At 43.3% G+C, this 22,165-nt stretch overlaps 1 protein-coding gene across 1 annotated transcript in view; it reads right to left on the bottom strand.

Annotated features, from left to right (window-relative positions):
* Positions 1 to 588: 588 nt before the first annotated feature.
* Positions 589 to 22,165, bottom strand: part of LOC311118512 (butyrophilin subfamily 3 member A2-like) — a 41,472-nt gene continuing 19,895 nt past the window's right edge. The window contains exons 9-17 of the mRNA XM_084193303.1: positions 14,960 to 14,980; positions 14,069 to 14,101; positions 12,862 to 12,882; positions 12,688 to 12,720; positions 11,549 to 11,569; positions 11,367 to 11,399; positions 10,126 to 10,146; positions 9,316 to 9,336; positions 589 to 830 (exon numbers count right to left, since the gene is read on the bottom strand). Of these exons, the coding sequence (XP_084049429.1) occupies positions 793 to 830; positions 9,316 to 9,336; positions 10,126 to 10,146; positions 11,367 to 11,399; positions 11,549 to 11,569; positions 12,688 to 12,720; positions 12,862 to 12,882; positions 14,069 to 14,101; positions 14,960 to 14,980 (242 nt within the window). The 3' untranslated portion in view covers positions 589 to 792. The remainder of the gene's footprint in view (positions 831 to 9,315; positions 9,337 to 10,125; positions 10,147 to 11,366; positions 11,400 to 11,548; positions 11,570 to 12,687; positions 12,721 to 12,861; positions 12,883 to 14,068; positions 14,102 to 14,959; positions 14,981 to 22,165) is intronic.

The following is a 22,165-nucleotide window of genomic DNA, read 5'->3' as shown; positions in this document are numbered from 1 at the left end:
AAGTCGTTCTCCTTTTAAAGTTCCTTAACGTCCGTTTCTTTCTTAGTGACTGTCCATTTTAGTTTTTTTGTATCGTTCTCCATTATCGCAGCTTTTCCGTCACTCATTTCAAGACTCGCCTTCAACTCTTTTACATCATTACTGACCAACTCTAGTATGCCCAGTTTGTCATTGCTGTCTGCTGCTACATTCTTAACTAAATATAGAAGCACACAACAGAATGGATACACAACAAATACTGTTAGAAAACACAGAGAATCAAAAAAGATATATAACACATTCTCCTGAAGACAGAACAGTCCAAGGAGCGGATTATCAACATTTACGTTATTTAGCAGACGCTCTTATCCAGAGCGACTTACAGGAGCAATTAGGGTTAAGTGCCTTGCTTAAGGGCACAGACAGATTTTTCACCTAGTTGGCTCAGGGATTAGAACCAGCGACCTTTCGGTTACTGGCACAACGCTCTTAACCACTAAGCTACCTGCCGCAAGAAATCTATTAACTGAGATAACTCATGTCACATATAAACTCATTATTTCATAATTCTTGTTAACCTGTTGTTTGTTTGTTATTTTTATTTTTTTTAAAGACTTTTTTCATTCCATATATTTACAGCACATTGGCAGAATAACAAGCATTTCACAAACAGTCAATCAGTGACATCTACGGGACAGATGACCAGTGAGACACTATCTGAACCACCAGGGCTGAAGAATGGATCGAGTTTCTCAGTGAAGGTGCAGTCGTGTGTCCATGTCTCACTTGTTTCCTGTCCTCAGAGAGGATGATCTAGGGAGATGCAGAATCAGGGTCTAGAGTCACATCCACTGTGGAGAGAAAATTACACTATGGTAAACACAATGACATCAACATCAGTGGTATAATACACTATGGTAAACGCAATGACATCATGACATCAACATCAGTGGTATAATACACTATGGTAAACACAATGACATCATCATCAGTGATATAATACACTATGGTAAACACAATGACATCATCATCAGTGATATAATACACTATGGTAAACACAATGACATCATGACATTAACATCAGTGGTATAATACACTATGGTAAACACAATGACATCATGACATCAGTGATAAAATACACTATGTTAGTGTAGCTAAGTAGTTCAAAGTTGCTAAAATGCTAAAGTTCTCTGTGATGAGATTCGAACATGCAACTCATAAAGAACTACCAAAGAAGCATTAGGCTCTTGGTCTGATATGCGCTTTTGAACACCTAAGAAAGCTCTACTCTGTCGCTGTGGTAGCCTTGACAACAGCATTTGTTCACTGATTATCCCCTCATACTATCAATCAGTTTATTTTTTATTTTTTATTGTCACATTCCTGAAGCCAAAGAAACAAACATTTAGCTTCCTAGTACATATGGAAATTAAAAAGGTTTATGAATGACTTTTTGGAGGGTTACTGTCAAAATGATTTATTATATATATACAGTGGGGGGAAAAAAGTATTTAGTCAGCCACCAATTGTGCAAGTTCTCCCACTTAAAAAGATGAGAGAGGCCTGTAATTTTCATCATAGGTACACGTCAACTATGACAGACAAATTGAGAAGAAAAAAATCCAGGAAATCACATTGTAGGATTTTTTATGTATTTATTTGGAAATTATGGTGGAAAATAAGTATTTGGTCAATAACAAAAGTTTCTCAATACTTTGTTATATACCCTTTGTTGGCAATGACACAGGTCAAACGTTTTCTGTAAGTCTTCACAAGGTTTTCACACACTGTTGCTGGTATTTTGGCCCATTCCTCCATGCAGATCTCCTCTAGAGCAGTGATGTTTTGGGGCTGTCGCTGGGCAACACGGACTTTCAACTCCCTCCAAAGATTTTCTATGGGGTTGAGATCTGGAGACTGGCTAGGCCACTCCAGGGCCTTGAAATGCTTCTTACTGTCACGGTTTCGGCCGAGGCTGCCTCTCTCCCTTGTTCGGGCAGGCTTCGGCGTTCGTTGTCTCCGGAATACTAGCTGCCACCGTTGTATGTTTCATGTTCGTTTGCTTTTGTCTGTTTGTTGTCACACCTGTTCTCGTTTAGCCTATTAGTGTTCTATAAGTTTCTCGTTGTGTTTGTCTCGTGTTGTGTGGTATTGATTTTGTCAGTCGTGTATTTTCGCTCGGTTGAGCTTCCTCCACGGCGCTGGAGTAATTACGCACCTGTTTTGTGCGCTGTTGTTTTGTTTCGCCTTCGTGCGTATTTCGCCTTCGGGCAAGAGTTGTCCGATTGCCGTGTTTGGCATTACTAAAGTCTGTTGGACTATCCGTCTGTGTCCTGCGTTTGATTCCACCACTGCACCCACCTACTGCACGCGTTGACACTTACGAAGCCACTCCTTCGTTGCCCGGGCGGTGTGTTTGGGATCATTGTCATGCTGAAAGACCCAGCCACGTTTCATCTTCAATGCCCTTGCTGATGGAAGGAGGTTTTCACTCAAAATCTCACGATACATTGCCCCATTCATTCTTTCCTTTACACGGATCAGTCGTCCTGGACCCTTTGCAGAAAAACAGCCCCAAAGCATGATGTTTCCACCCCCATGCTTCACAGTAGGTATGGTGTTCTTTGGATGCAACTCAGCATTCTTTGTCCTCCAAACACGACGAGTTGAGTTTTTACCCAAAAGTTATATTTTGGTTTCATCTGACCATATGACATTCTCCCAATCCTCTTCTGGATCATCCAAATGCACTCTAGCAAACTTCAGACGGGCCTGGACATGTACTGGCTTAAGCAGGGGGACACGTCTGGCACTGCAGGATTTGAGTCCCTGGCGGCGTAGTGTGTTACTGATGGTAGGCTTTGTTACTTTGGTCCCAGCTCTCTGCAGGTCATTCACTAGGTCCCCCCGTGTGGTTCTGGGATTTTTGCTCACTGTTCTTGTGATCATTTTGACCCCACGGGGTGAGATCTTGCGTGGAGCCCCAGATCGAGGGAGATTATCAGTGGTCTTGTATGTCTTCCATTTCCTAATAATTGCTCCCACAGTTGATTTCTTCAAACCAAGCTGCTTACCTATTGCATATTCAGTCTTCCCAGCCTGGTGCAGGTCTACAATTTTGTTTCTGGTGTCCTTTGACAGCTCTTTGGTCTTGGCCATAGTGGAGTTTGGAGTGTGACTGTTTGAGGTTGTGGACAGGTGTCTTTTATACTGATAACAAGTTCAAACAGGTGCCATTAATACAGGTAACGAGTGGAGGACAGAGGAGCCTCTTAAAGAAGAAGTTACAGGTCTGTGAGAGCCAGACATCTTGCTTGTTTGTAGGTGACCAAATACTTATTTTCCACCATAATTTTCAAATAAATTCATAAAAAATCCTACAATGTGATTTTCTGGATTTTTTTCTTCTCAATTTGTCTGTCATAGTTGACGTGTACCTATGATGAAAATTACAGGCCTCTCTCATCTTTTTAAGTGGGAGAACTTGCACAATTGGTGGCTGACTAAATACTTTTTTTCCCCACTGTACGTACATTTAAAAAATAGGCTCGTGGGCTCCCCACCTTGCGAGGGCTGCGGGGGTGTCCTGTAAGCCAGTGTCTCTCACCATATGTCAACTAAGATTAAAGTTATTATAGGTCTGCATAGTTTGAGGTCTGGATTGAACAACATAAATGTACACTTACAATAGTTTGCGATATCCATCAGTATGTTGCTCATTTTCATAACCAACAGACTCTTACTCTATATTTCAGATTTTGGAATCATCAGAAGACATGCAGGTGTGTTTTATTCTATGTGACTCTAGCTGTATTTTAGGGAGGAATAGTGTCCTCCTCACTGTCCTGTTGATCTGGTCCAAACTGATCAATACACTACAAGCCAAAGTATTAGTCTGGCATAAATCAAATCAAATTTTACTTCAACCATGCGCCGAATACAACAGGTGATGACCTTACAGTGAAATGCTTACTTTCAAGCCCTTAACCAACAACGCAGTTTTAAGAAAAATAAGTGTTAAGTAACAAATAGATAAGTAAAAAATATAAAATAACAAACAATTAAACAGCAGCAGTAAAATAACAGTAGCAAGGCTATATACAGGGGGGTACCGGTACAGAGTCAATGTGCGGTGGCACAGGTTAGTCGAGGTAATTGGGGTAATATGTACATGTAGGTAGAGTTAAAGTGACTATGCATAGATAATAGACAGAGAGTAGCAGCAGCGTAAAAGAGGGGGTGGGGGTTGCGGGGACAATGCAAATATTCCGGGTAGCCATTTGATTAGCTGTTCAGGAGTCTTATGGCTTGGGGGTAGAAGCTGTTAAGGAGCCTTTTGGACCTAGACTTGGCGCTCCGGTACCGCTTGCCGTGCGGTAGCAGAGAGAACAGTCTATGACTTGGGTGACTGGAGTCTTTGACTGTTTTTTGGGCCTTCCTCTGACACCGCCTAGTATATAGGTCCTGGATGGCAGGAAGCTTGGCCCCAGTGATGTACTGGGCCATACGCACTACCCTCTGTAGCGCCTTACAGTCAGATACCGAGCAGTTGCCATACAAGGCAGTGATCTAACCGGTCAGGATGCTCTCGATGGTGCAGCTGTATAACTTTTTGAGGATCTGAGGATCCATGCCAAATTGTTTCAGTCTCCTGAGGGGGAAAAGGTGTTGTCGGGCCCTCTTCACGACTATCTTGGTGTGTTTGGACCATGATAGTTTGTAAGTGATGTGGACACCAAGGAACTTGAAACTCTCAACCCGCTCCACTTCAGCCTTGTCAATGTAAATGGGGGCCTGTTCGGCCGTCCTTTTCCTGTAGTCCACGATCATCTTCTTTGTCTTGCTCACATTGAGGAAGAGGTTGTTGGCCTGCCACAACACTGACAGGTCTTTGACCTCCTCCCTATAGGCTGTCTCATTGTTGTCGGTGTTCAGGCCTACCACTGTTGTGTCATTAGCGAACTTAATGATGGTGTTAGAGTCGTGCTTGGCCACGCAGTCATGGGTGAACAGGGAGTACAGGAGGGGACTAAGCACGCACCCCTGAGGAGAACCAGTAAAAAGGTTAGTAGGACGGAGCCAGGCGCAGGACGTGTGAATCATAGAATAGGGTTTATTTGGCCAATACAGCAGTCCGCAGCAATGTGTAAACCAAATACAGTGCAACTTAAATGCATACTGGGAAAACAAAACACACAGGTGAATATCCCGGCGATAAAAGTAACATAATGCTCAACACGAGCTAGCGACACCTCCACATGGAACAATAACACACAAAGACATGGGGGAGTAGAGGGAATAATTATACAGAGACTGATGAGGGGATATGTACCAGGTGTGTGTGAAAAACAAGACAAAACAAATGGAATGATGAAAAGAGGAGCGGCAGTGGCTAGAAGGCCGGTGACGACGAACGCCGAAGCCTGCCCGAACAAGGAGATGAGGCAGCTTCGGAGGGAGTCGTGACAGAACCGGTGTTGAAGGTCAGCGTGGCAGATGTGTTGTTGCCTACCCTTACCACCTGGGGGCGGCCCGTCAGGAAGTCCAGGATCCAGTTGCAGAGGGAGGTGTTTAGTATCAGGTTCCTTAGCTTAGAGATGAGCTTTGAGGGCACTATGGTGTTGAACGCTGAGCTGTAGTCAATGAACAGCATTTTCACATAGGTGTTCCTTTTGTCCAGGTGGGAAAGGGCAGAATGGAGTGCGATTGATATTGCGTCATCTGTGGATCTGTTGGGGCGGTATGCGAATTGGAGTGGGTCTAGGGTTTCCGGGATGATGGTGTTGATGTGAGCCATGACCAGCCTTTCAAAGCACTTCATGGCTACCGACGTGAGTGCTACGGAGCAGTAGTCATTTAGGTAGGTCACCTTTTGCATTCTTGGGCACAGGGACGATGGTGGTCTGCTTGAAACATCTGGGTATTAAAGACTCGGTCAGGGAGAGGTTGAAAATGTCAGTGAAGACACTTGCCAGTTAGTCATGCTCTGAGTACAAGCCCTGGTAATCCTTTTGGCTCTGCGGCCTTGTGAATGTTGACCTGTTTAAAGGTCTTGCTCACATCGGTAACGGAGAGCGTGATCACACAGTCGTCCGGAACAGCTGATGCTCTCATGCATGCTTCCGTGTTGCTTGCCTCGAAGCGAGCATAAAAGGCATTTTGCTCGTCTGGTAGGCTCGCGTCACTGGGCAGCTCGCGGCTGGGTTTCCCTTTGTATTCCGTAATAGTTTGCAAGCCCTGCCACATCCGACGAACGTCAGAGCCGGTGTAGTAGGATTCAATCTTAGTCCTGTATTGACGCTTTGCCTGTTTGATGGTTCGTCTGAGGGCAGAGCGGGATTTCTTATAAGTGTCCGGATTAGTGTCCCGCTCCTTGAACGCGGCAGCTCTAGCCTTTAGCTCGGTGCGAATGTTGCCTGTAATCCATGGCTTCTGGTCGGGATATGTACGTACAGTCACTGTGGGGACGACGTCCTCAATGAAGCCGGTGACTGAGGTGGTATACTCCTCAATGCCATTATATGAATCACGGAACATATTCCAGTCTGTGCTATCAAAATAGTCCTGTAGCTTAGCATCTGCGTCATAGGACCACTTCCATATTGAGCGAGTCACTGGTACCTCCTGCTTTAGTTTTTGCTTGTAAGCAGGAATCAGGAGGATAGAGTTATGGTCAGATTTGCCAAATGGAGAGCGAGGGAGAGCTTTGTATGCATCTCTGTGTGTGGAGTAAAGGTGATCTGGAGTTTGTTTTCCTCTGGTTGCACATGTGACATGCAGGTAGAAATGAGGTAAAATGGATTTAAGTTTGCCTGCATTAAAGTCCCTGGCCACTAGGAGCGCCGCTTCTGGATGAGCATTTTCTTGTTTGCTTATGGCCTTATACAGCATAACAACTGATCACAACCACAAAACTACTGACCATTAAAAACCACAACTATTGACCACAACTACTGACCACAACCTCAACACTACTGTCCGAAACTACTGACCACTACTGAACACAACTACAAACCACAACTACTGACCACAACTACTGACCACAACCACTGACCACAACCACTGACCACAACCACTAACCACAACCACTGACCGGAACCACACAACTATTGATCACAACTACTGACCATAACTACACAACTACTGACCACAACTACTGACCACAACCACTGACCACAACCACTGACCGGAATGACACAACTATTGATCACAACTACTGACCATAACTACACAACTACTGACCACAACTACTGACCACAACCACTGACCGGAATCACACAACTATTGATCACAACTACTGACCATAACTACACAACTACTGACCACAACGACTGAGCACAATTACTCCTCTGGTCTGCACTAGCTCTGGTCCAGCTCTGGTCCTCGGAGTAGCTAGCTAGCTCTGTTCTGCACTAGCTCTGGTCCAGCTCTGGTCCTCGGAGTAGCTAGCTAGCTCTGTTCTGCACCAGCTCTGGTCCTCGGAGTAGCTAGCTAGCTCTGTTCTGCACCAGCTCTGGTCCAGCTCTGGTCCTCGGAGTAGCTAGCTAGCTCTGTTCTGCACTAGCTCTGGTCCAGCTCTGGTCCTGAGAGTAGCTAGCTAGCTCTGTTCTGCACTAGCTCTGGTCCAGCTCTGGTCCTCGGAGTAGCTAGCTAGCTCTGTTCTGCACTAGCTCTGGTCCAGCTCTGGTCCAGCTCTGGTCCTCGGAGTAGCTAGCTAGCTCTGTTCTGCACTAGCTCTGGTCCAGCTCTGGTCCTGAGAGTAGCTAGCTAGCTCTGTTCTGCACTAGCTCTGGTCCAGCTCTGGTCCTCGGAGTAGCTAGCTAGCTCTGTTCTGCACTAGCTCTGGTCCAGCTCTGGTCCTGAGAGTAGCTAGCTAGCTCTGTTCTGCACTAGCTCTGGTCCAGCTCTGGTCCTGAGAGTAGCTAGCTAGCTCTGTTCTGCACTAGCTCTGGTCCAGCTCTGGTCCTCGGAGTAGCTAGCTAGCTCTGTTCTGCACTAGCTCTGGTCCAGCTCTGGTCCTGAGAGTAGCTAGCTAGCTCTGTTCTGCACTAGCTCTGGTCCAGCTCTGGTCCTGAGAGTAGCTAGCTAGCTCTGTTCTGCACTAGCTCTGGTCCAGCTCTGGTCCTGAGAGTAGCTAGCTAGCTCTGTTCTGCACTAGCTCTGGTCCTGAGAGTAGCTAGCTAGCTCTGTTCTGCACTAGCTCTGGTCCAGCTCTGGTCCTGAGAGTAGCTAGCTAGCTCTGTTCTGCACTAGCTCTGGTCCAGCTCTGGTCCTGAGAGTAGCTAGCTAGCTCTGTTCTGCACTAGCTCTGGTCCAGCTCTGGTCCTGAGAGTAGCTAGCTAGCTCTGGTCTGCACTAGCTCTGGTCCAGCTCTGGTCCTCTGAGTAGCTAGCTAGCTCTGGTCTGCACTAGCTCTGGTCCAGCTCTGGTCCTCGGAGTAGCTAGCTAGCTCTGGTCTGCAATAGCTAAAAATAACCCACCAACAGTAACTCTTGAACCATTCAAGCAAGATAAACCAAACCAACTTTCACATGTTCAGGCTATACTAACTTCAAATTCTTTAACTTTTATTAACTAATAACTCCTCATTACCATACATTAGCATAAAACAACCCACCAACAGTAACTCATGAACCGTTCAAGCTAGATACAGCAAACCAACCTTCATATTTTCAGGCTATTCTAACTTTTCATCTACCCACACTTTTTCAACTATAACCAGTCACTACCGTTACTACTGCAGACTACCACTACTATAACTATAACTATAACCAGTCACTACCACTATAATTATAACCAGTCACTACCATTACTACTGCAAACACTACCACTACTATAAATATAACCAGTCACTACCATTACTATAATGTTTTTCAAAACCATACATACTTTAAAACTGTTTTGCTTTAAATAGTCAAGTAAAATGTTTTAAACTTCTACGACTATCACAAAAATACTTTTAAAGAGCTTAAGCAAGCCCCTAAACTTTACTAAAAAGTTACCATCTAGTAGAATTATTATTATTCATAACAGAAAACATGTGACAGATGATATGATATAGCCATCTGATGATATATTTAACGATCAACTAACCACATCATATGATATACTGAACACCCTTCTTAAAAGGTTCCTCAGCGAAAAAGGTACCTGTACGCACCTTTAGGGGTTCCACCGGTGTTGCAATCTGAGGAACCCCTAAAGGTGCCTCCAGGAACCTTTTATGTTTAGAGTCTAGTGGGCCTCTACAGTCTCAACACATCCTGTTCTATATGGTCTGAAGAGATTGACAATGATAAGACACTGGGATATCATGTTTGTATGTACTGTACTTACCCTTCTCCTTCCTGAGGTCATCTGTAAATATGTAGAGTAGATGGAAGACAGTGAGAACATCATTAACATCAACACTAGAAGATGTAGTCTCTCTCTGGGACTCCTTGTCTCATATCACTTCTCTAACATCAGAAATCCTAATTGACTTCCACGTACCTAAATGAGTCCAGCGTACCTCTGAGAGACAACATCTCCAATGAAGATATTCCAACATACCACCACTTCTTAATTTAATTAAATAAATGTGACTGGTCCATCAGTGATCCAGGTGTATCAGAAACTAACCACTGGGCACACTACGTCATTTCAACGTGGATAATTGGGTAATATTTGGTTGATCATTGAGATTACAACCTACAGTATATTCACCCACTCAAAAAGACAGCCAAAAGTTAGTTAATTCAATTATGTGTTATCACTATGCTTTCAACCATCTAAAAGCACAACAAATTTCCAGCGGTAAAAAAGTTTGATTTTTGGTTTTGTTGTCACCCAAATGTCTATCACTGCACTTTCAACTAATATAAAGCACAGCAAAGTTGAAATGGGAATACAATGTCAGATATGTTGTTTATTTGTACAACACATTAATGTGAATATCCCTGTGCTTCATCTGATAGCAGAACCAAATGTAGTCTCTCTCTGGCACTCCTTGTCTCATATCAATGTTCCCAACATTAGACAAAAGTCAGGGAACTTTAATGTGAACAACTATGTGTTTTCTACTTCACTAGAAGTTACATCTATATAAGAGACATTGGTTTACATAACGTTTATAAATTGATGAATTGAGGATAGTAATGTACTTACCCTTCTCCTTCCTGAGGTCATCTGTAAATATGTAGAGTAGATGGAAGACAGTGAGAACATCATTAACATGAACACTAGAAGATGTAGTCTCTCTCTGGGACACCTTGTCTCATATAACTTCACTAATGTCACAAATCCTAATTGACTTCCATGCACCTAAATTAGTCCAGCATACCTCTGTGAGACAACTCCAATGAAGATATTCCACCATTCCACTACTTCTTAATTTAATTAAATAAATGTGACTGGTCCATCAGTGATCCAGGTGTATCAGAGACTACCTCTCTCTAGTCTATTGGTCCTCTACAGACTCAACACATCCTGTTCTAGAACATCAACATTAATGTGACTGGTCCATCAGTGATCCAGGTGTATCAGAGAATACCTTGATGTATATTCTTTAATAAATTAGAAGATAGAACTGGGTTAATCACGAACATTGAGTTAGAATTGTTTGTTACTGGGCTAGGAATTTTAATGGGGCATTTCACTGTGTGTGTGGGGGAGTAGAGAGGAAAACTGCCCTAGGGTCAAAGTGCTTGCTCTTACTTGAATCCATGGCTGCATTTTGTCTCTCTCTTCAAACACAGTGAAGGGAGCAGCACCAGGGTTGAATAGAGTTTGGGCTAGACCTTTGTCTCCTTGGTATCTTCTTGATTGATTACAGCTTGAGGGGGTGAGGTACAGGGGAGCGGGTGATTGGTTGGAGTAATAGTTCAGCCGTCCTCAGGGACAAAGGAAGTGGGCGGAGCAATAAAAGAGCGGGAAAACTGAAGACGACTATATAAGCAGGAGGAAGACCTTAAGAAGGGGTGCCCCTCTGCAGACGGGTATCGGCTTTGTTGAAAACTTTAATAAAGTCATTTCTTGATACAACAAAAACTCTGTAAGACCTTATTTGTAATAAAGTATGGTGGTTATTTTCCACAACAACCTCTCTCTAGTCTAGTGGGCCTCTTCAGTCTCAACACATCCTGTTCTAGAACATCAACATTAATGTGACTGGTTCATCAGTGATCCAGGTGTATCAGAGACTACCTCTCTCTAGTCTAGTGGTCCTCTACAGTCTCAACACATCCTGTTCTAGAACATCAACATTAATGTGACTGGTTCATCAGTGATCCAGGTGTATCAGAGACTACCTCTCTCTAGTCTAGTGGTCCTCTACAGCCTCAACACATCCTGTTCTAGAACATCATTCTATGGTCTGAAGACACTGGGATATGAAGGACACTACTTACCCAGTTGACTAGTGAGATTCTTTTCAACCTCATCTGTAGACATAGATATTAAGATAGAAGTCAGGGAACATTAATGTGAACAACTATGTGTTTTCTACTTCACTAGAAGTTACATCTATATAAGAGACATTGGTTTACATAACGTTTATAAATTGATGAATTGAGGATAGTAATGTACTTACCCTTCTCCTTCCTGAGGTCATCTGTAAATATGTAGAGTAGATGGAAGACAGTGAGAACATCATTAACATGAACACTAGAAGATGTAGTCTCTCTCTGGGACTCTTGTCTCATATAACTTCACTAATGTCACAAATCCTAATTGACTTCCATGCACCTAAATGAGTCCAGCATACCTCTGTGAGACAACTTCTCCAATTAAGATATTCCACCATACCACTACTTCTTAATTTAATTAAATAAATGTGACTGGTCTATCAGTGATCCAGGTGTATCAGAGACTACCTCTCTCTAGTCTAGTGGGCCTCTACAGTCTCAACACATCCTGTTCTAGAACATCAACATTAATGTGACTGGTCCATCAGTGATCCAGGTGTATCAGAGAATACATTGATGTATATTCTTTAATAAATTAGAAGATAGAACTGGGTTAATCACGAACATTGAGTTAGAATTGTTTGTTACTGGGCTAGGAATTTTATTGGGGCATTTCACTGTTTGTGTGGGGGAGTAGAGAGGAAAACTGCCCTAGGGTCAAAGTGCTTGCTCTTACTTGAATCCATGGCTGCATTTTGTCTCTCTCTTCAAACACAGTGAAGGGAGCAGCACCAGGGTTGAATAGAGTTTGGGCTAGACCTTTGTCTCCTTGGTATCTTCTTGATTGATTACAGCTTGAGGGGGTGAGGTACAGGGGAGCGGGTGATTGGTTGGAGTAATAGTTCAGCCGTCCTCAGGGACAAAGGAAGTGGGAGGAGCAATAAAAGAGCGGGAAAACTGAAGACGACTATATAAGCAGGAGGAAGACCTTAAGAAGGGGTGCCCCTCTGCAGACGGGTATCGGCTTTGTTGAAAACTTTAATAAAGTCATTTCTTGATACAACAAAAACTCTGTAAGACCTTATTTGTAATAAAGTATGGTGGTTATTTTCCACAACAACCTCTCTCTAGTCTAGTGGGCCTCTACAGCCTCAACACATCCTGTTCTAGAACATCAACATTAATGTGACTGGTCCATCAGTGATCCAGGTGTATCAGAGACTACCTCTCTCTAGTCTAGTGGGCCTCTACAGCCTCAACACATCCTGTTCTAGAACATCATTCTATGGTCTGAAGACACTGGGAGATGAAGGACACTACTTACCCAGTTGACTAGTAAGATTCTTTTCAACCTCATCTGTAGACATAGATATTAAGATAGAAGTCAGGAACATTAATGTGAACAACATGTTGTGTTTTCTACTTCTCTAGAAGTTACATGGAAGAGTCATTGGTTTACATAATATTAGCAGAGTGATGATCTGAAGACAGTACTTACCTCGCTGCTCAGTGAGGCGAACTGTGAATATGTAGAGTAGATGGAAGACAGTGAGAACATCATTAACATTTCTTTCTCTGGGACTCCTTGTTTCATATCACTTCTCTAATGTCACAAATCCTAATTGAACTCCACGCACCTAAATGAGTCCAGCGTACCTCTGAGAGACAACTTCACCAATGAAGATATTCTACCATACCACCACTTCTTAATTTAATTAAATAAATGTGACTGGTCCATCAGTGATCCAGGTGTATCAGAGACTACCTCTCTCTAGTCTAGTGGTCCTCTACAGACTCAACACATCCTGTTCTAGAACATCAACATTAATGTGACTGGTCCATCAGTGATCCAGGTTGTTACGGATACTGGTATCCTGTATGTGTTTTTGTGTTTTTCCTCTCCTTCTGCCCTAATCACAGGTGTCCTTTGTGTTCCTGATTGGTGGTCGTTGGGGTATCCCACCTGTCCGACATCCGTTTGTCTGCTGATTGCTGAGGTGGACCAATCAGTGGACATTCCTCTGCATTGCACCACCTGTTTCTGGTTTTTCACTCACATCACACATCCCATTGTTTTAAAAGCCAGTCAGTTGTGTTTGCTGACAGAGACTCTTTTCGTTTGTGAGTATGGATACTGTGGTGTCCTGTTTTTTGTGTACTTACTCATATGCTGGTTACTCTATATGGTAACTATGTTGTGTGTTCCTGGGAAAAGGGGGATTTAGCAAGTTGCCCTTGGGCATACATTACCCGTAGAAAGAACATTGTCTAAAAACACTAGTTAGACCTGAGCGGACCACCCACTGTATTTTTGTATGGTTAGCAGTAGCTAAGCTGTTCTTGAGGCAGGCAAGATCAGTTTAGGGTTTTTTGACATTATTGTTTCATTCCTTGGGTCCTGCTCAGCCCTTTTCCCCAAACCTTTACTGTGTGTTCATAATAAACATTTTGTGTTTGATGGTAGCTTATGGTTGTCTGTGTTATTTTTGTCCTCACTGTTTCCATGTCACTATTCTAATTTGCATGAGTTATGTTACGGGTCTCTTTTCCATCCACCCTAGACTTTTAAAGCCACAGGGTTTGTAACAAGGTGTATCAGAGACTACCTCTCTCTAGTCTAGTGGTCCTCTACAGGCTCAACACATCCTGTTCTAGAACATCATTCTATGGTCTGAAGACACTGGGAGATGAAGGACACTACTTACCCAGTAGACTAGTGAGATTCTTTTCAACATCATCTGTAGACATAGATATTAAGATAGAAGTCAGGGAACATTAATGTGAACAACATGTTGTGTTTTCTACTTCTCTAGAAGTTACATGGAAGAGTCATTGGTTTACATAATGTTAGCAGAGTGATGATCTGAAGACAGTACTTACCTCGCTGCCCACTGAGGTGAGGCTGGTCCAATAACGATGTTCCTCCCTACCACCACCTCTAACCCTAAATGAGTCCTGGGTACCTCTGTAGAGGAGGCTGTTCCAATAACGATGTTCCTCCCTACCACCTCCTGACTTCATTCTCCAATGATGATTAACCTTGCTCTATTAATATCTAATCATTTCCATCATCTTACTCAATAGATCATACTGTAAGTGCATGTGAATCTGTGGAAGTATGCTAGTCTAGAGTCTATGCAGACAGGTCAGGCATCTAAATAATAGCTTATGCCTGTTAAATAGTATCAATTTAACACGTGTGTCTCTGTGACTGGTTCATCAGTGATCCAGGTGTATCAGAGACTACCTCTCTCTAGTCTAGTGGGCCTCTACAGTCTCAACACATCCTGTTCTAGAACATCAACATTAATGTGACTGGTTCATCAGTGATCCAGGTGTATCAGAGACTACCTCTCTCTAGTCTAGTGGTCCTCTACAGCCTCAACACATCCTGTTCTAGAACATCATTCTATGGTCTGAAGACACTGGGATATGAAGGACACTACATACCCGTCGACTAGTGAGACATAGATATTAAGATAGAAGTCAGGGAACATTAATGTGAACAACGTGTTTTCTACTTCTCTAGAAGTCACATGGAAGAGTCATTTGTTTACATAATGTTAGCAGAGTGATGATCTGAAGACAGTACTTACCTCGCTGCTCAGTGTGGCTATCTGTAAATATGTAGAGTAGATGGAAGACAGTGAGAACATCATTAACATTTATTTCTCTGGGACTCCTTGTCTCATATCACTTCTCTAATGTCACAAATCCTAATTGAGTTCCACACATCTAAATGAGTCCAGCATACCTCTGAGAGACAACTTCACCAATGAAGATATTCCACCATACCACCACTTCTTAATTTAATTAAATAAATGTGACTGGTCCATCAGTGATCCAGGTGTATCAGAGACTACCTCTCTCTAGTCTAGTGGGCCTCTACAGTCTCAACACATCCTGTTCTAGAACATCAACATTAATGTGACTGGTCTATCAGTGATCCAGAAACTACCTACTGGACACACTACATCATTTCAGCGTAGATCATTGGGTAATATTTTGTTGAGACGTTAATCAATGCGTTTACAACCTATATTCACCCACTCAAAAAGACAGCCAAAAGTTAGTTGAATTTCCAATGTGTTATCACTATACTTTCAACCATCTAAAAGCACAACCAAATTCCAGTGGAAAAACAATGTTGGATTTTTGGATGTCAGGTTTCAATTGGTTCAGCAATGTATGTGGATCTGGTACACATGGAGCTCTGGGAATTATATTTCTATTAACCCCCTGCAAGTCCATTACCATCCTCCAGTCGGCGCTAGGTGCCGCCTTTTTAACAGGAAATACTGGAGAGTTGCATTGTGCCTCATCTCCAGGAATTATCACCCCTCCCTTAAGTAAATGCGCAAATGTAGGTGTTATCCCTTTTATTGCTTCTGGTTTCATAGGGTATTGCTTTTGGTATGGTCTATGATCGGATCGAGGAATCACTTGTACTGGAGCTACCCCCTTAATTAGTCCCACATCGGCTGGTCCTTGTGACCATAATTTGAACGGAATTGCTGCCAACTCATCCTCCTGTTCCTGAGTTAAGAAAATCTCTTCCTGTCATCTGTTAAAATTTGTCTCCAGGTGGACCCCGGGCTGGGTTTTTGCTCTCCAATTCAATTTTCTTCTATATCTCCCCGTGGAGTGGCTATACTGATCCCCATTTGGTGTATTTTGCCAGTCAGTGATGTTTTTCCCCTGTTTTATCCATTTACCTAGTGATAACCATTCCTCTGAAGGTTCTTTCACTAGGGAAACATGGGGGCTCCACCTTTCTCTGTACAGTCTCTGGCTTTGTGGTCCTAACTCCACCTCTACAGCTGCCCGTTTTTTATCATAGTGAACCCATTTTAACCCAATTGTTTTTTCTGTGGTTTTTAACAATTCTTCCTCATAATCTGGGTTAGGACCTGGGTGCTCATTACACCATAATGTACAGTGTAAGTCATCTATCGTCATCTTGGTTGATCCAATCACTAACTCATTACTTAGGTCCATTAGTGATTTCGGTATGTCTGTGAGTCCCCCTCTTAGCAGATCCTGGCTATACCAATAGCATGGTTTTCCCTCCCCGCTCAATACCATATTATCCCTTACGACATATGCCTTCATACCCCTCAGCGTTGGCTTTACAGCTACGTTCAACTGAGTCATGGCATCCCTTCCTAGCAAATTGACTGGACACAGGCTTGATACAAGTACAGGTATGCATACCTCTCCCCCTGAATCTTCATGTTTTAAAGTCACTGGGGCCGATAATCGCTCTATAAATTGATGGCCCGAGGCCGAGCGTACCATGATTTTTTCCCCATTAATTCTAATTCCTTTGGGTATGTCGGCTACACAGATCGCTGTGCGACATGCCCCTGTGTCACACAAGAATTTAATATTTTTCCCCAATATTGTTAAGGTGAGGTATGGTTTCTGTTCTTGCTGCAGAGCCAATTCAATCGTTTCCAATTCAAACACTTCACACCCCGTATCAATGGTATCCTCTGACCCCTCTCCTTCACTATCTGTCTTACTATCTTCCCCTTGCTCTAGTCATGCCTCATCTTCCTCTTCCTCCCTACCGGAACTGGGTGGTGGGTGTTTGTAGGCCATTTCTCTTTCCCCCCCCCGATTATTTTGCTTGCCTCTTCTTTTATTGCCGCAGTCGCGATGGTTATGACCTGTCTCGTTACAGTATTTACACGGGGCACAACATTCTCTTGCAAAGTGTCCTTCTTTGTCACAGTTAAAACACCTACTTCCTTTCCCATAGGGCAGGAAAGAGCGAAGCCTCGCTCCCCCCTCTTCTGGAGTTCTACCTCTACCAGCTATCTCCCCTAGAGTAGCCATTAAATACTCTGCTCCCTTTTGTTCCTTTCTTACTCTATCCTGTCTACTATTCTGCTCATGATGGATTGCATATCTCCTGACCTTGGCTAACGATGTAGTTCCCCATCCCACTAAAGTTCTCTTAATATTCCTGCTTATTTCTGGTCTCATTCCACTAAGGAATGCTATTTTTAACTGCTGATGGTACGGAGTATCATTACCCTGCCCTTGGGGAGGCTCAGGTATCCCACTATTTGCATTAAATACATTTCTCAGTCTCTCTAAGTATTGGCTGATGGTCTCACTGTCTTCCTGTTTACATTCATGTACTTTGGAGAAGTCAGCATGTCGATGGTAATGTTCCCTTAAATTATTACACAATTCAGTTATTTTCCCAATATATTGCCCATCATCTGCCCATGGTAGGACTGCTCCATTGGCATCCCCTGAAACCCACTGCCCCCGAACAGCTGCCCAATCTTTCCCAACTAGGGTTCTGACTGTCCTCTCAATTTCCCCTGTGTTTAGCTTAAAGCTTGCTGCTAAACTCTCCAAATTCCTCCTGAACCCCTCTGTTCCTGTCTTAGGGTGCACTACACCCTCTATAGCTCTTACTACCTCTTTCTCTCTATCTAACTCTACCCTTAACCTGCCTCCCTGGCTTATTGTAGTTTTCTAATATTTTTAACTCCCTGTTTTTAAACTCTCTGTGTTTACTCTCTCTAGCTTTTCCTGTTTCTTCCCTCCTATCATTACTGAATAAATGATAATACATTTACATTCTAGTCACCCAGCAGACGCTCCTATCCAGAGCGACCTACAGTTAGTGAATACATTATTTTTTTTATTTTTTATTTTATCTGCCCCCCCCCCGTGGGAATCGAACCCACAACCCTGGCGTTGCAAACACCATGCTCAACTGAGCTACATCCCTGCCGGCCATACCCCCCTCCCCTGGACGACGCTAGGCCAATTGTGCGCCGCCCATGAGTCTCCCGGTCACTGCCGGCTGCGACAGAGCCTGGATCCGAACCAGGATCTCTAGTGGCACAGTTAGCCCTGCGATGCAGTGCCTTAGACCACTGCGACACTCAGGATAATAATAACTGCAATAACTATCAATAATAATTATAATAACTATTACGAATTATATTGTCCTTTTTCTGATGTTATAATTGTAGTCTATTCCATCACTTTAGTTTAAAATATAAAGTTATTTATAACAAATCCAGAACCCACCACAGGCTGGCGCTATTTCCCCAGCACAACAGCCAATGCCACTTGCTTCCCTGTAACGAAAATAAAATTATCGTTTTAAAATGTTCCAACTATTTGTATTTTCCCGCTAACCCATTTCAGTTCGCTATTCAATATCTTTAACAGTTCTCTCTGATTCGGCCCCAATCAATAAAACAAATGCTTGATATCGTTGATCAGCATACATGACATTCCTACCATCTGAACTTATTCACTGTCTCTCACTCCCCCCCCCCCTCTCCTGCTCCTTCCTACATTATGGGGGAGGCGTGAAACTTCCCTACAATCTTCCTTCTTAGGAAATAATGTCATTCGTACTTATAACATATTTTCATAGACATATCTAGAATATTACTAAAGCTATCTAATGCAACTTTTAATACACGTAAAAAAACTCTCTCCCTCTCCACCCATTCCTTATTGAATAAGTGCGTCTTCCTAGTTACCCCATAACTACGCCTCAAATCTTTTATTCAGCATTTAACCAACCAAATACTAAGTAGTATCCGGTTATCATTTATACCCGCCGTTGAATTCCCTCATACACACATATTTCACCTTATGCCATTCAAATGCCCAACACAACAGAATAGTTCCATGCAAACCTCTATTGGCTCTTCAAGTCGCTCCGGACCAGAGCGTCTGCCAAATGACCAAAAATGCAAATGTAATTATTCTCTACTTTCTCACTCATTACGTACGTCTACGTTTGAGTGCGAAAGTTCATACATATGCATCGTTGGTACCTCTCAAATAATCGCTTTGTGGTGTTTTTAGTCAATTCTTAATTGACACTAATCATTTTTCCAAATATTTTCCTTTGTTACCGTTGAAGCACTTTCGCGCTTAAAAAAACACTCCCTGTCCCTAGCCCCTCCTTTCGCTGTTTTTTTTCAAATTCATTTGATATGCATCTGCCTACTAACTTTTTTCCGAGATGCCCAATAAATTCATACCTCTTCTCACAAATGGATCCATAAACCATATTTCTTCGATCTCTTTAGAAGTTTTATTTCCCATGGCGGAAAAACAAAAATCCCCCCTCTAGTAATAATTCCCAGAATTATTGTTCTAGGAGCTATTATTTTAGTGCGTCTTTTGAGCCAACGTATGATTTGCTTTTGTAATTAACCATTTAAAATTATTTAACCCCTAACCCAGAGCTTTTATTTAAAACTTTTTCTCACGCGACCTATTTTTTTAGCTCCTTCCTAGAAATAATTATCAGGTATACTGATGGATTCTTAAGTCTCACACGTACACAACATTATACAATCATTTGCTAAACCTATTTGTAACCTAGAGGTCGTAACTGCTCTAGTTTCATGAAACACACAGTTTTCTAGCAAATCCCCAGTCGTATACGCGACTTTTGACCCGTTTATCCATAGCACACGACGAAAATCATCCCTTTCCCTGTTTATCGTAGTACTGTACCCAATACAGTCTCAATAAAAAACTAGTTTACATTGGTGATGGCCTTCACCCCTTGTCATTTCGGACTAGATTATTCTGGTAATAGCTATTTACCTAGGGTCAATTGCGGACCCTCCCTGTTTCGTAATAATTATTACTTCCTTTTACTTTGGTAACCTGTCTGCCCTCTACAAGAATTCCTATTCTTATACAAGTTCAAATCATTTCACCAAAATCCATGAATAAAATTACTGACCTTTTCCTTGTAGTTTGGATTCAAATCATTTTTCAAACTCGTTAACGTCTTTATCGTTCATAAAGAGTAATCACCGGCCTGTTTATAACCTTAACGTCGAAGGCCAGGACTCATTCACGGATGCTATCACCCGCCCGTGCACGGGTTTCGGTGTCTTCAGAACGATAAAGATGTATTTAAGCTCCGCTCAGAAGGACCAATCTGTCATGTGAATTTCTATCTCTAATTCAACCTAAGCTTGAATCATTACCAGAGGTTGTAAGGCTCTGGTTTTAATCATCAATGATTCAAGGTCCACAACTCACAAGTCTTATCTGTATTTTTATTCATGGAGAGAGCTCTCCTGCCAATGACACAAACAGACGATTTTATACCTCCTGGACTTGACTCCTCCCACCTTTAGGTGACTTTTCTAAACAGTTTCCGCCTTCCCCCTTGAATGGTTAGTACCGCCCCCTCTGTTAGTGGGTTGACACTACATGATAATTCTAACATTTATACTGTGTTTGGGGTGAAATCCTTTAGTCATTATTCTTAAAATCCAAATTAATCTAACATCTGACCAATCGGAATCAACACTTCAAGATTGTTTTGATCACGCGGACTGGGATATATTCCGGGTAGCTTCCTAAAATAATTTAGACGAATACACTGAAACGGTGACTGAGTTTATCAGGAAGTGTATAGGTGATGTTGTGCCCACTGTGACTATTAAAACCTACCCTAACCAGAAACCGTGGATAGATGGCAGCATTCGCGCAAATCTGAAAGCGCGAACCACCGCATTCAACCATGGCAAGGTGACTGGGAATATGGCAGAATACAAACAGTGTAGCTACTCACTCCACAAGGCAATTCAACTGGCAAAACATCAGTATAGAGACAAAGTGGAGTCGCAATTCAACGGCTCAGACACGAGACGTATGTGGCAGGGTCTACAGACAATCACGGACTACAAAAGGAAAACCAGCCACGTCGCCGACACCGACGTCTCGCTTCCAGACAAGCTAAACACCTTCTTCGCCCGCTTTGAGGATAACACAGTGCCACTGACGAGGCCCACTACCAAGGACTGTGGCCTCTCCTTCTCCATGGCCGACGTGATTAAGACATTTAAGCATGTTAACCCCCGCAAGGCTGCCGGCCCAGACGGCATTCCTAGCCGCATCCTCAGAGCATGCGCAGCATGTCACCCTAGACCCACTTAAATTTGCTTACCGCCCCAATAGCTCCACAGACGATGCAATCGCCATCACATTGCACACTGCCCTATCCCATCTGGACAAGAGGAATACCTATTTAAGAATGCTATTCATTGACTATAGCTCAGCATTCAACACCATAGTACCCTCCAAGCTCATCATTAAGCTTGAGGCCCTGGGTCTGTACCCTGCCCTATGCAACTGGGTCCTGGACTTCCTGACGGGCCGCCCCCAGGTGGTGAAGGTAGGAAACAACATCTCCACTTCGCTGATCCTCAACACTGGGGCCCCACAAGGGTGCGTGCTCAGCCCCCTCCTGTACTCCCTGTTCATCCATGACTGCGTGGCCAAGCACACCTCCAACTCAATCATCAAGTTTGTAGACCACACAACAGTAGTAGGCTTGATTACCAACAATGACGAGACAGCCTACAGGGAGGTGGTGAGGGCTCTGGGAGTGTGGTGCCAGGAAAAAAAACTCTCACTCAACGTCAACAAAACAAAGGAGATGATTGTGGACTTCAGGAAACAGCAGAGGGTGCACCCCCCTATCCACACCGACGGGACCGCAGTGGAGAAGGTGGAAAGCTTCAAGTTCCTTGGCGTACACATCACTGACAAACTGAAATGGTCCACCCACGCAGACAGTGTGGTAAAGAAGGCGCAACAGAGCCTCTTCAACCTCAGGAGGCTGAAGAAATTTGGCTTGGCACCTAAAACCCTCACAAACTTTTCCAGATGCACAATTGAGAGCATCCTGTCGGGCTGTATCACCGCCTGGTACGGCAACTGCACCGCCCGCAACCGCAGGGCTCTCTAGAGGGTGGTGCGGTCTGCCGAACGCATTACCG

This window comes from Coregonus lavaretus, assembly GCF_964263955.1.
Source record: "Coregonus lavaretus genome assembly, contig: HAP1_SCAFFOLD_231, whole genome shotgun sequence".
Classification (NCBI taxonomy): Eukaryota; Metazoa; Chordata; class Actinopteri; order Salmoniformes; family Salmonidae; genus Coregonus; species Coregonus lavaretus.
The sequence above is the reverse complement of the archived record's forward strand: the minus strand, read 5'-3'. Positions and strand labels throughout refer to the sequence as shown.